The sequence below is a fragment of the Mesoplodon mirus genome (genome assembly GCF_964341445.2).
Source record: "Mesoplodon mirus genome assembly, chromosome: 8".
Taxonomy (NCBI): domain Eukaryota; kingdom Metazoa; phylum Chordata; class Mammalia; order Artiodactyla; family Ziphiidae; genus Mesoplodon; species Mesoplodon mirus.
In genome coordinates this window covers 35,431,169-35,444,682 of record NC_138984.1, presented here as the reverse complement: position 1 = coordinate 35,444,682, position 13,514 = coordinate 35,431,169, and the positions used below count along the sequence as shown (strand labels likewise).

The 13,514-nt window shown below is 43.2% G+C and overlaps 1 protein-coding gene across 1 annotated transcript in view; it reads left to right on the top strand.

Annotated features, from left to right (window-relative positions):
• Nucleotides 1-13,514, top strand: part of LOC309809349 (aldehyde oxidase 2-like) — a gene marked incomplete at both ends in the record, with an annotated part of 103,801 nt that overhangs the window by 34,353 nt on the left and 55,934 nt on the right. The window contains 12 exon segments of the mRNA XM_082630412.1: nt 376-463; nt 465-491; nt 3,647-3,711; nt 3,713-3,764; nt 7,701-7,736; nt 7,738-7,798; nt 8,243-8,364; nt 9,085-9,106; nt 9,109-9,183; nt 9,186-9,216; nt 11,662-11,749; nt 13,411-13,497. Of these exon segments, the coding sequence (XP_082486538.1) occupies nt 376-463; nt 465-491; nt 3,647-3,711; nt 3,713-3,764; nt 7,701-7,736; nt 7,738-7,798; nt 8,243-8,364; nt 9,085-9,106; nt 9,109-9,183; nt 9,186-9,216; nt 11,662-11,749; nt 13,411-13,497 (754 nt within the window).

Sequence of the window (13,514 nt, the reverse complement as noted above, 5' to 3'; positions counted from 1 at the left end):
ACCTCAACTAAAGAAAAGCCCGCACACAGCAACGAAGACACAATGCAGCCAAAAATAAAAAATAAATAAATTAAAAAAAAAAAAAAACAATGAATGAATGGTAAATGGCCACTGTTCTAAGATTCCTAAGGACACCCCTGCCACAGCCATACTGGTCCCTCCCTCCCCTCCCATCCCAGTAGCTATGATGTTACCCCAGGCCCAGCAGGGGTCCTTCTGAACCCTGCTGTATGTCAGATCAGCTCTGATTGGTCAGGGCCTATGGTGAACCAGTTGTTATATATTTTGATTTTCACCCAGGCTCTATCTCTCCCTCAGGTTTAGGGCCCTCAAAGCTTGCTGATTTCTACTTCTTAAATATTTCTCTTTTTTCAGATCAATTGATTTGTCCGAGGCCCTTGAACGACCTGGGGTGGCTGATGTGATAAGAGCGGAGGACATTCCAGGCACCAGTGGTACCGAAAAATGACAAATTGTTGGCCGTGGATAAGGTAAGGTACAGAACGTGCCTTCCCACATGACTCTGTGCAGATAATCACCAAGGTACCACCTTCAGGTGGCCTTCCGTCGCCTCCCAGCCCTCTCTGTCACTGGGGGCTAGAAGTGCCAATTCTTCCAGCTTCTCTCTACCCCTAAGGCCTTTATTCAGATGGACCTACTCTTCTGGAATCAGGAAATAACATCGAGAAAAGGAAATTTATTACAGGAAAACAACAAGTCCTAGTTTTCCCACTGTGTGCTCTTGAGTCAATTTACTCTTATTTGAAGAATAAATGCTGGAATTGACATATATCAGGATAGAAAACCCTTGAAAGATCTAGAAAGGAGAGTACAAATATACAGCCAGTCTCTGTTATTTACACTGAACTCTTTCCTTTCCCGGACTAACCCTCTTCCTGCCACCTCCCACTCACCTTCACATACTCCATTTTTAATAAAGTTGCTCATGTCATCCTTGACCTTTTAATTCAATTCTACAGTCATTCATTGAGCACTTGCTTTTGGAGCCAAACTACCTTGGTTCCTGGTCTCGCTCTGCCACTCACTAGCTGTGTATCATCACCTGTGAAATGGTATCATGGTACCTGTAAAATATCATTATCTGTAAAATGGGAATAATCATAGCACCCACCTCATTGTGTTGTTGTGAGATTTAAATGAGCTGATACGTGCAAAGTGCTTACAACAGTGCTTGGCATGTGAAGGCTCTCAGTAGGTGTTAGCTACTACTGTTGCATCTCAGGCTGTTTCTCTTCCAGCCATGAAACAAACCACTGTTCTTTTGGTTGAACTCCAGATGAAGAGGTTGGCTGTTATTTAGGAGCTATGTTATCTGCTTGGGCTGCCATAACAAAATATTGGGTGGGCCAAAAAGTGCCTTCAGTTTTTTAAATAAAAATAAAAGATATTTTTCACTTTCACCAAGAACTTTATTGAACAATGTATTCACCCTTTTGTTCCACTACCTTCTGCCATTTTTCAGGCAACTTCATAATTCCATCTTCCCAAAACTTTTTATCTTTTTGAGCAAAGAACTGTCCCAGGTGCCTTTTATTGTCTTCCAGGGAATTGAAATTTTTTCCATTAAGAGCATTTTTTAAAGACCGAAATAAATGGAAATCCGAAGGTGCAATGTCTGGTGCATACAGCATATGAATCAGAACTTCCCAGCCAAGCTGTAACAGTTTTTGCCTGGTCATCAAAGAAACATGCGGTCTTGCGTTATCCTGATGGAAGATTATGCGTTTTCTGTAGACTAATTCTGGATGCTTTTCGTTGAGTGCCACTTTCAGTTGGTCTAATTGGAAGCAGTACTTGTTGGAATTAATCATTTGGTTTTCCAGAAGGAGTTCATAATAGAGGTCTCCCTTCCAATCCCACCATATACACAACCTCACTTTCTTTGATTGAAGACCAGCCTTTGGTGTGTTTGGTGGTGGTTCATTTTGCTTGCCCCACAATCTCTTCTGTTCCACATTATTGTACAGTATCCACTTTTCATCACCCGTCACAATTTGTTTTAAAAACGGAACGTTTTCTTTACGTTTCAGTAGAGATTCGCATTCAGAAATATGGTCAAGAAGGTTTTTTTCACTTAACTTATGTGGAACCCAAACATCAAAGCGATTCACATAACCAAGCTGGTGCAAATGATTTTCCACACTTGATTTGGATATTTTGAGTATGTCGGCTGCCTCCTGCGTGGTATAACATTGGTTGTTCTCAATTATTGTTTCAATTTGATCGCTATCAACTTCAAGTGGTCTACCTGTGTTGATGCTCAACTGGACCGTGGAGCATCATCCAGCAAGAAATCTCCAGCACGAAACTTTGCAAACCACTTTTGACACGTTCGGCCAGTCATAGCACCTTCTCCATACACTGCACAAATCTTTTTTTGCGTTTCAGTTGCGTTTTTACTTTTCTTGAAATAATAAAGCATAAGATGTCGAAAATGTTGCTTTTTTTCTTCCATCTTCAATGTTAACATGGCTACACAAAAATTCACCAATTTTGATGTCTTGTTTCTAAATGCACGCTGATATGACAGCTGTCACATAGAATCTAACAAAACTGTTTCAGATGAAGTTAAAGACAACTAAACGCTACTAGAGCCATCTTACGGAAAAAACTGAACGAACCTTTTGGTCCACCCAGTACCACAGACTGGATAGCTTAAAAAAGAGAATTGTATCTTCTCACAGTTCTAGCAGCTAGAAGTCCAAGATCAAGGTGTTGGCAAGTTTCTCCTGAGGCCACTCTTCCCAGCTTGCAGATGGTCACCTTCTCCTGTGTCCTCACATGGCCTTTTCTCTGTGTATGAGCCTCCCTGGTGTCCCTACCTCTTCTTCTTCTGTTTTGTTTTGTTTTGTTTTGTTTTTTGTCCCTACCTCTTCTTATAAGGACACCAGACATATTGGATTAGAGCTCCACCCTTAGGACCTCATTTCACCTTCATTACCTCTTTAAAGGCCTTATCTCCAATATAGTCGCCTTGGGGGTCAGCCCTCAACATATGAATTTTGGGGTTGTGGGGTGGGGGGAAGCACAGGAATCACATTGTACAAAAAATACTCTCCTCATCTTTAAACTCTAAAATGACTCCATGAAGGCGACACTCGCAGACGACCCTTGACAGAGGATACAGCAGATTCAGGTCACAGCCAATCTCACATCCACTCTGGGGCTTACATTCACTGAGTAAAATGGCCAGTAGAAGCATCTGTATGATTTTAATTATTATTATTATTTTTTTTATTTATTTATTTATTTATTTTTGCGGGATGTGGGCCTCTCACTGTTGTGGCCTCTCTCGTTGCAGAGCACAGGCTCCAGACGTGCAGGCTCGGCGGCCATGGCTTACAGGCCCAGCCACTCTGCGGCATGTGGGATCGTCCTGGACCGGGGCACAAACCTGTGTCCCCTGCATCAGCAGGCGGACTCTCAACCACTGCGCCACCAGGGAAGCCCTTAATTAATTTTTAAATTAAAATTTAAAAGAAATTTTTTTTAGCCAAGCACATGTAGTCACATGTGGTTATTATTGGTCAACAATGATAACTAAAACACCAGCCATTGGTAAGCTTGCTCTAACAGTCCTTCTACCCAGAATTTTCCACCTGATTCATGTATGTACTTTCCACAGGTACTCTGCGTGGGCCAGATCATCTGTGCTGTGGTTGCAGAGACAGATGTACAGGCAAAGCACGCAAAAAGATAAAGGTAACCTGGAAGAACTGGAGCCCATAATCTTTACCACTGAGGTAAGCAGTCTGCCTGATCTCTCCCATAAGGTTGTAGAATCAAAAGTTCCTTTGCAAACTTGTTAATGCGAGACTAATTCAGGGCTCTACTTTTCTTTTTTTGTCACTGGCTTGCTCTGGAAAAATCAGCTTTCTCTGGAAGATATTACTTACATGAATTAAAATTAGCTTTGGCTCCAAGAAACAGGAAAAAAATAGAAGTTTCTTTCTTTCTCATATTCAGAAAATCTAGAAATGGCCAGTCCCGGGCTTATATGTGTTTCTAAGTGTCAAGGGTCTGGCCTCCTTGTATATAGTTGCTCCATCCTGCGTGGTTTCCATTCTCCAGATCGCACTTTGGTCCACAGTGACTACTGAACTCTGGCCATTGAGTCCACATTTCAGTCAGCAGAGAGAATGAGGTGATGAAAAAGAGCATATCCCCTCCCCTTAAGGACACTTCCAGAAGCTGCACATAACCTTCCTACCTCTCCTTGGGTAGAACCTAGTCACATGCCACACCAACATACCTAGAAAGGGGATCTGGGAAATGTAGACTGTATTCTAGGTGGCCAGGTATTCACTAGAAATTGGGGATTCTATTACTTGAAAATAGTGAGAATGGATATTGGGAACAATAATCTTTTCAAGGTCGAGCCCAAAAGCAGTGGGACTTCCATGATGAAATTCCACAGAAATTTCCACTCTCATTTCTGGGTCTAGGGATGGAATGAAAATACTACTTCCAGCAAAAATAATGAATTTAGATTAGAAAAGTGAGATGTGGACAGGGGTTTGCATGTTCTAATTCAATGAAAGATAAGATCATAGCAATTAAGTTGAGAAAACGTATTTATTTCTTTGCTTGTGAAAGAAAATAAAATTTTTTCAAAGGCCCTAGTGAACCATTTGAACATTTTTTAAATGTGCCTAAAAGGTACAACTTGCTCAATATTCAAAGTGTTAAAGAGGTCATGTTTCTTGTTCTTTCTAAACCAAATCAACTCTGTTCCAAATTCCCATTTCGTCAAGTTTGCAAGAAGTCCAAGCCATTGTTCTTGGCTCACCCCCCTTCCTAGGGTTGTACTAGGATCCTAACAAGGGTTTTTTGAAATTTTAATTCCAATCCCATTTCCTCAAGGGGGAAATGGCACCCAAAGGACACACTCATGAAATATCTTGGGACTTGGAATGTTTAGAGATCTAGAGTTCCCTCCGATTAGGACTGTCCACCATCAGCAAAAAAATTCTTTTGCGAAGAAAAGTAGGTAGGACTTCCCTGGTAGCACAGTGGTTAAGAATCCGCCTGCCAGCGCAGGGGACACGGGTTTGATCCCTGGTCTGGGAAGATCCCACATGCCACGGAGCAACTAAGCCCGTGCGCCAAAACTATTGAACCTGCACTCTAGAGCCCAAGAGCCACAACTGAAGCCCGTGCGCCTAGAGCCCATGCTCCGCAACAAGAGAAAAGCCACCGCAATGAGAAGCCCATGCACCGCAATGAAGAGTAGCCCCCGCTCGCCGCAACTAGAGAAAGCCCCTGCGCAGCAACGAAGACCCAACACAGCCAAAAAATAAATAAATAAAATTTAAAAAATTAAAAAACATCCTTTTATGGGGCTTCCCTGGTGGGGCAGTGGTTGAGATCTGCCTGCCGATGCAGGGGACATGGGTTCGTGCCCCAGTCTGGGAAGATCCCACATGCTGCGGAGCGGCTGGGCCCGTGAGCCATGGCTGCTGAGCCTGGGTGTCCGGAGCCTGTGCTCCGCAATGGGAGAGGCCACAACAGTGAGAGGCCCGCGTACCGAAAAAAAAAAAAAAAATCCTTTTATGAAGAAAAGCAGGTAGGACTTCCATGATGGCCCAGTGGTTAAGAATCCACCTGCCAATGTAGGGGACATGGGTTTGATCCCTGGTCTGGGAAGATCCCACATGTGTGGAACAACTAAGCCCATGCGCCACAACTACTGAGCCTGTGCTCTAGAGCCCATGAGCCACAACTACTGAGCCCATGCACCACAACTACTGAAGCCTGTGCGCCTAGAGCCCATGCTCCCCAACAATAGAAAAGCCACCGCAATGAGAAGCCCACACACCACAACGAAGAGTAGCTCCCGCCCTCCGCAACTAGAGAAAGCCCACGTGCAGCAACAAAGACCCGACACAGCCAAAAATAAGTAAATAAAATAAAAAATAAATTAATTAAAAAAAAAGAAAAGTAGCTAAAAGAACAGTCATATATACCAATACTCATTAATCCATTCATTCATTAACATGACTATATATATGAGAGGCAGTATAGGGTACTAGTTAAAAGCACAGGTTCTAAAACCAGGGCTTCCCTGGTGGCACAGTGGTTGGGAGTCCTCCTGCCGATGCAGGGGACATGGGTTCGTGCCCCGGTCCGGGAGGATCCCACATTCCACGGAGCGGCTGGGCCCGTGAGCCATGGCCGCTGAGCCTGCGCGTTTGGAGCCTGTGCCCTGCAGCAGGAGAGGCCACAGCAGTGAGAGGCCCGCGTACCACAAAAATAATAATAATAATAGTAATAAATAAATAAATAGAACCAAACTGCCAAGTTTGAATCCTGGCTACACCACTTCCTAACTGTGTGACCTTGGGCTAGTTTCTTAACCTGTCTGTGCCATGGTTTCCTCATTTGTAAAATGAAGGTAATAATAATAATACCTACCTCATTGAGTTGTTGTAAGACTAAATGAGTTAGTATGTGCAAAGCACTTAGAACAGTGCCTGGCACATGTTGATAGTTAGTACTTGATAAATATAGCATATATTATAATAAGATTATACTACCCTAGGACACATTTATGGGACGGCAATAAACATACTTCCACATGTACTATGGTGACATACTGAGATCTTGGTTTAGCAAAAAATGAAAATTTCAACTATATTCTTCATTTTCTGCTGCTTTGAGAAAGCCAGTATTCATTATTAGGCAAGATCCTTCTGAAAACTAAGCCCAGGCTTGAAAGCTGCCTCTATCACTTATTTGAAGTGTGACTTTGAGAAAGTTATTTTAACCTCCTTAAGCCCAGTTTCTTCATCTGGAAAATAGAGAGAATAATAGAATTCATGTGAGAATACATGTAAATACACTGTATATTGTACAGTGTTTGACACAAAACATGCACTCAATAAATATTAGCTGCTTTCCTTATTCCCATTATTGTCATTAGCAAGAAAGGCGATGGACTTGAGGCCATTGGCAAGTGAGAATGCAGGAGTCAGGTGCCATTGTCAAGTGTGGAAAACACCTGGATCTAAAGGTTAAGCAAGGATCAGCTGTCCTAGGTCAATGCACAGAACCACAGGACAGGATGGCTTCCAGTCTTCATGTGTGAGTCAGTTCATGTAATTGTCCAAAAAACACCCCTAGAGCAAAGGGCTAGAAAGGCCCTTATGAGATATGCCAAATACACAAAGAAATGAACAAACTGCCTACTGTGTCTGTTGCACTTTCTTGCCCAAGAGATGTGTTAGGACGTTAGTCCTCCCCCATTAACATGGTCTCCATCCTATACGTGAGCTCCCTAAGTCTGACACAAGTATTTTTCTTCCAGAAGAGGGGAAAAAGGGAGCGCCCTGAGCCTCGCTCTTACTGCATTTGGATCTATCACTTGTTCCCTGGAGATCTACGCTGAAAATGAGAAATGAATAGTTATCATCCCGGACCATCATGGTGTCCCCAGATCTCAACTCTAAATGTTTCTCTAATCCTTGTTGGTTTTCTCTGCAATTTAGAAGGTATTTCCTCTGACATCTCATCTCTGCCGGGAGTCTGCTACTCTAGTATGTGCTCCCTTGCTTGCCTGACTCCTTTGTGTGTCTTGGCAGATGGCGATTTTCGGGAGTTTACTGGGTTTTGAGTAAGAACAAATTGCTATTGGAAGAAACCAGTAAAAAGAATTAGCTCTTTTTCTTCCTGTCACTCAGGATGCCATAAAACACAACTCACTCCTGTGCCCTGAAAAAAAAACTTGAACAAGGAAACATTGAGGAGGCATTTGAAAAAGTCGATCAAATTGTTGAAGGTAAGTGACTCAGGATGTTTCACAGAATCTTTGCGCAACGTTCTTCTGAAGCAGCCATTGAGAACACGTGACTTCCTCTCAGAAAGACCATCTCCTAAAGTCTTGTCATTTTGCCAAAGTTCTCTTTTCTCGCTTCCTTTCAAATTGGCTTATGTGTTGTTTTGGGGGGTGGGGCGTAGGAAGCAATAGAATAAACAGAAGAAAAATTCCTAAGACTTTGATTAGTCAAGGACAGAGTGAAGAACGGAAGCAGACACTTTCAACTTGTTATCCAGAACCGCAGTCTCTGAAACAGATGGCCTCAGTTGTCACAGGACAAACGCCTGATCCATCAATGCCTTGGTCAGGACAAATCCAGCTGGCCAGTGCACGTCTCACTTGCTTTTGAATTCCCCAACCAGCATACAACTTCAGGCATTTCCCCGTGCTTGCCCTTGACAGGAGAAATCCATGTTGGAGGACAGGAACAGTTTTACATGGAAACACAGCGAGTGCTTGTTATTCCAAAGACAGAGGACAAAGAACTGGACATTTATGTGTCAACACAGGATCCAGCCCACATGCAGGTGAGGTCCAGGATCACCCCCAGCTTCCTAATTGTGTCATGGCCTTCCACCTCCACAGCCTCACAGCTGGCCACCATTTTACCTGCCGAATCTTAGAATAAAAGTATCGGACATCAGCAGAGCAGCTAAGACCCCAGAACCTTTTCTGATGTTTTCTGGTCTTGTCAAGTAAATGAAAGAACTGCCACAGCCATTTTCAGTTTGAAGTGTACATTCATGGGCTTCGTGCTTAAATGTGATTGTGATTGGATGACAACACTTAATTATTTCCATACTTGATTTTTCCCTAAAGTAATCACGACAGGTAACCTTTGGAGTAAACACATCACTTCATAGCACATTTTCATTTCCCCAGTCATAAAGTGCTCCAGGTTTTAGCTGCAAACATATCTTCTTCTTTAGTAGATTGTCAGGTGTTCACTAGCTTTCACCTTGCTGGGACTTTAGGGGTAGGGGTTTGTCTAAGATCCAGGTTCTGACAGGAATCCAGGACAGTTTCCCTTTAGGAACGTACCATTTTTCTGCTGGAAAGTCTGCTGGAGACTAACAATGTTTATAAACTCAGTAGAGCTCTGAAAGACAGATTCAGACTATCTCAGTTGTTTCTTTGTCTTTTATGGACAGTAGATGTCGATGAATTTTGCTGTGATGTTTCAAGAAGCAAAAACCTTCTTTACCATTTCACTCTTGTAAACCTTTCCCGTTATCTACCTTTTACAGAAAACAGCGTCCTCTACTTTAAACGTCCCATCAACAGAATCACCTGTCATGTAAAACGAGTGGGTGGAGGTTTAGGCGGGAAGGTAGGAGGACCAGCTGTATCGGGGCTATTGCAGCTGTGGGCACGATCAGGTAAGTGCACTTGGGGACACGGGAGGGAGTAAAATGCACAGAGCTGAGGGCAGATCAGTGGCCTGAGAGTCACTTGGGCTGCTGTCATAACCACCTGAGTGTCCTTGGGCAACTCAGCCTCCTGTCTCTTTTTCTTTATAATTGTAGGTAACACCCACCCTTCTAGAGTTATTGGAAAAGTCAAATGCACATAGAACTTTGAATAGGCTAATTTGCTCTATAAAGGAAAAGTGGTATTATTAGTTGAACACCTCCAGAGCTGACGCAGCCCTGTCCCCGAGCTTCAGGGAAGGTGACCCACTTAGGGGTGGGGCAAGTCACCTGCCCAAGTGGAGTGTCAAAGGGGAAGGCTGCTCCCCAACTTTTCCTTCCTACCGTCAGCTGAAGACAGAGTGGGGTGAGGAAAAAAAGGCTCCCACCCTCTCCCTCACTGCTCCTGGCAAGGACTTGCTCTGCAGTGTGTGCTCAATGGACACCTGACATCCTCAAAGAGAGCTCCTGGGCTGACCTCAACCAGAAGTCTTGCTCCTTCACTGTTCATGCTGTTCATGGCGCTGGCTTTTCTATTCCTCATTCATTTTTTTTTTTTTTTTTTTCTTTTTGCGGTATGCGGGCCTCTCACCGCTGTGGCCTCTCCCGTTGCGGAGCACAGGCTCCGGACGCGCAGGCCCAGCGGCCATGGCTCACGGGCCCAGCCGCCCCGCGGCATATGGGATCCTCCCAGACCGGGGCACGAACCCGTATCCCCTGCATCGGCAGGCGGACTCCCAACCACTGCGCCACCAGGGAGGCCCCCTCATTCATTTTTTATGGCTGTTTTTTGTTTTGTTTTGTTACTATGTCAAAGGCCCAATCAGCCTGCAAATTTCAAAGGTCCTGCTTCCTTTGACAACTTCCATGTAGTTCAAGGGTCCCAAAGCACTCAGATATGTGTCTCATTTTGCAATGACAGGTGGGGAAAAGGTGGAATCTGAAATCCATCCCCAGTGTTTTCCGTAATGAAACTCTTTGTATTCACACCCAACAAGGAGTCAGCAAGGGATAATGAATTCATCGTATTCCCACCAAGCTTTGTGCATTTAAGACTTCTCAAACATGACTGCACATCAGAATCATCTGGGAGCATTTAAATCCTAGTACCTAGGCTTCCCCATGTTGACCCAGGCATCAGTCTATTTTAAAATTTCCCCAGTGATTCCACTGTGCAGCCAAGCGTGGGAACCAGTGTCTTAAGCTACAACACCAGGGCTTCCCTGGTGGCGCAGTGGTTGAGAGTCCGCCTGCCGATGCAGGGGACACGAGTTCGTGCCCCGGTCCGGGAAGATACCATGTGCCGCGGAGCGGCTGGGCCCGTGAGCCATGGCCGCTGAGCCTGCGTGTCCGGAGCCTGTGCTCCGCAATGGGAGAGGCCACAACAGTGAGAGGCCCGCGTGCCGCAAAAAAAAAAAAAAAAGCTACAACACCTGCCATGCACTAAGTGTTCCCCAGAGCAGTGTTCCCAAACTGCTGATAATAAGAGTCTCCTGGGCTCATAGAAATTCTTGCCTCCCCATCCCAGACCCACTGAATCAGAATCACCAGGGGATGGACGTGGAAACTGTATATTTAACTGATACTCCAGGTAGTCCTCGTCATTAAAGAGGACCATAAAACCCTGAGGTAGAGTCGTGGTTTTCAACATGTACCTGAAGACACCTGCATCAGAATCACTGAGGAAAATGCAGATTCTAGGGCTCCTCCCAACCTATCGAATCAGAGTCCTAGTGCTAAGGCTCAGGAATCTGCATTTCACCAGCACTCCAGATGATTCATCTGCACTTCAAAGTCTGGGAACCTCTGCCCTAGAGAAACAGAAAGCCTGGACATCCTCACTACCCAAGGGTCCAACTTAGCTAACATAGTAGCATTCATAGCTGAAAATGAAGATCCTGATCCAGACTTCCTAGGCCATGTGCTTGGCCTTGTTTTTCCAGTTGTGTTGTTAAGTTTGATTTACCTGTTCACACTCTTTCGCCTCTGTAACTAGTGGCGGGGATATGCAAAATGGTTGGATCTAGGTGAGGGTCAAATTTGAAGCCATGAGAACACAAGTTAACTGACATGTGACATTAATCTCCTTTGGCTAGTTCGTCAAACAATGAGTTCTAGAACACAGAGATAATAGTAATTTAGCCATACATCAATTCATATCAGTGCCTAGCATATCATATGCACTCAGTGAATATATATAAGTGACGGGTGGGTGGTTAAATAAATGGTTGGATATATAGGTGGGAGGGAGGATGGTGGATGGATGGGTAGAAAGGTGGATAGATGGATGGGTGGGTAAATAGTTAAATGAGGGGATGGATAAATAGGTGGGTGGATGGTAGATGGGTGGATGGATGGATGGATGGATGGATGGGTGGGTGGGATGGATGAAGAATCTAAAATTTGTTTCTTTAGAACTGGTCACCCCATTCGTCTTGTTCTTGATTGTGAAGATGATATGTTAATAACTGGGAGAAGACACCCATTATTTGGAAAATATAAAGTAAGTATTAAAGATGAAAATATTGAAGTACCTCATTTTATTTGAATGGTTTATCCTTTTCTATTATTTTGATTTTGCTAAATTCTAAAAACAATCATCTTAGCACCTACAATATTAAAATGGATGCTGTGTGTTTGAATACTCATAATAACATTTTATGAGGAACTTTTAGTAAATTTGTTGTAAAATTATGAAGAAGCTAAATGATAAAAATAATTTCCAATAATGACAAAAAAACACTATTGAAGGAATGGGATTTATGTTACTGGTTCCTCAAAGACAAAAAAAAAAAGAAAGAAACTACAGACATTGATGTACCAAAACTTCTCGACTATAAAAATATTATTTTGCAGTAGAAACTGTTGGGAAGCAATTTGACCGTTTTAACTGCAAAATTATTTTTTACAAGTGTTTCCACCAAATGGTTATGAAAGCTCCACAAAAGCTTTTTGCAAATAGGAAAAAAGAATCAACTAACTAGTGAAATAACTTAAATTGTCTCAAACCACGTTCATTGCATTTTTATGCAACTATAGCATAAACACTATTAAAAATAACTGCTGGGATCTGGTTGACAACAATACTACTTTTCAAATTTGTGATTGAGTGTTAGGACAGTTCTAATGTAATGTTTCTATATCAAACATGCTTCATTTGGGAATTGCTTATAGCATACACATAGCTAGATTTTCTGTCTGATTTTGTCATTTGGTAATTTTGACAAATGCTAGGCTGAAGTTTTCATGAAGAAAGGTTTGCTAAGAAAAATAGTACCATAAATGAGGGAGCAGAGAGATTCTTAAGCTGTTCGATAGAAACCTTTCAAGAATTTTGGAATTACCATAAATTCTAAATTTGTACATTTTGCTCCATTTCCTAACTTCTCTGATTTACTATCCAACAGTTCCCTTGGAGTAGATGATAACCAAATAGGTAAATGGTTCCATCAGTGTATTTATCCCTGATTTCAGAAAGGCAAAGGGACCAAGGCCAATTCTTTTTTAGTAGAACTACACTAGGGAGTGGGAATTTTTCTTTTCAACCTGGGCTGTGCAGACAAAATGATCCAGGTGGGCAGGAAGGGAGTGGCAACTTGAGAAAAATGCAAGCTGCCCGGTAGTAACAGCAGCATGAGCTCACATTCGTTACATGCTTCGTCAGTGACAAAGTGCTTCACTCGCTCAGTAAGGTGAGAGCAGTCATTCCCGTGTCCGTTTCCCGACCTCAGAGGCTTTCCTGTAAAAAGATGCACTGTGATTCATTCCAATGCACTCTGGAATCCCAGAGACTTTTTTCCGCAAGGGGGAAAAACACAGACTAAATTAGAAGGAAAACCAGTAAAAAGTGAAGGAAAATCTTCCAAGAACAAGGAAGAAGAGGGTAGCAATTATATGCTGGGAGACAAGCAAGAACTTTAGAATTCCATACTGACTGTGAAGACAGAAAATTACACATTGAAAGGAAAGGGCTCAGCAAAATTCAGGTCAGAGGAGGTCTTTGTCAGCCAAGCACTGAAAAACAAGAGAATGTCCAGACGTGGTCCACCACAGAGCAAACGGGGGTGGTCTGTCTTCAGTCCTGCTCATGGAGGAGCTGGGCTGAAGCTCAAGCTTAGCATTAAATTCTAAACATATCGTAAAATGTCCATCATTTGGTGACAGGTGGGATTCATGAACAACGGGCGAATCAAAGCTCTAGACATTGGGTGCTTCATTAATAGAGGGTGCACACTGGATGACTTGGAGCAGGTATGTGCATCAGAAAC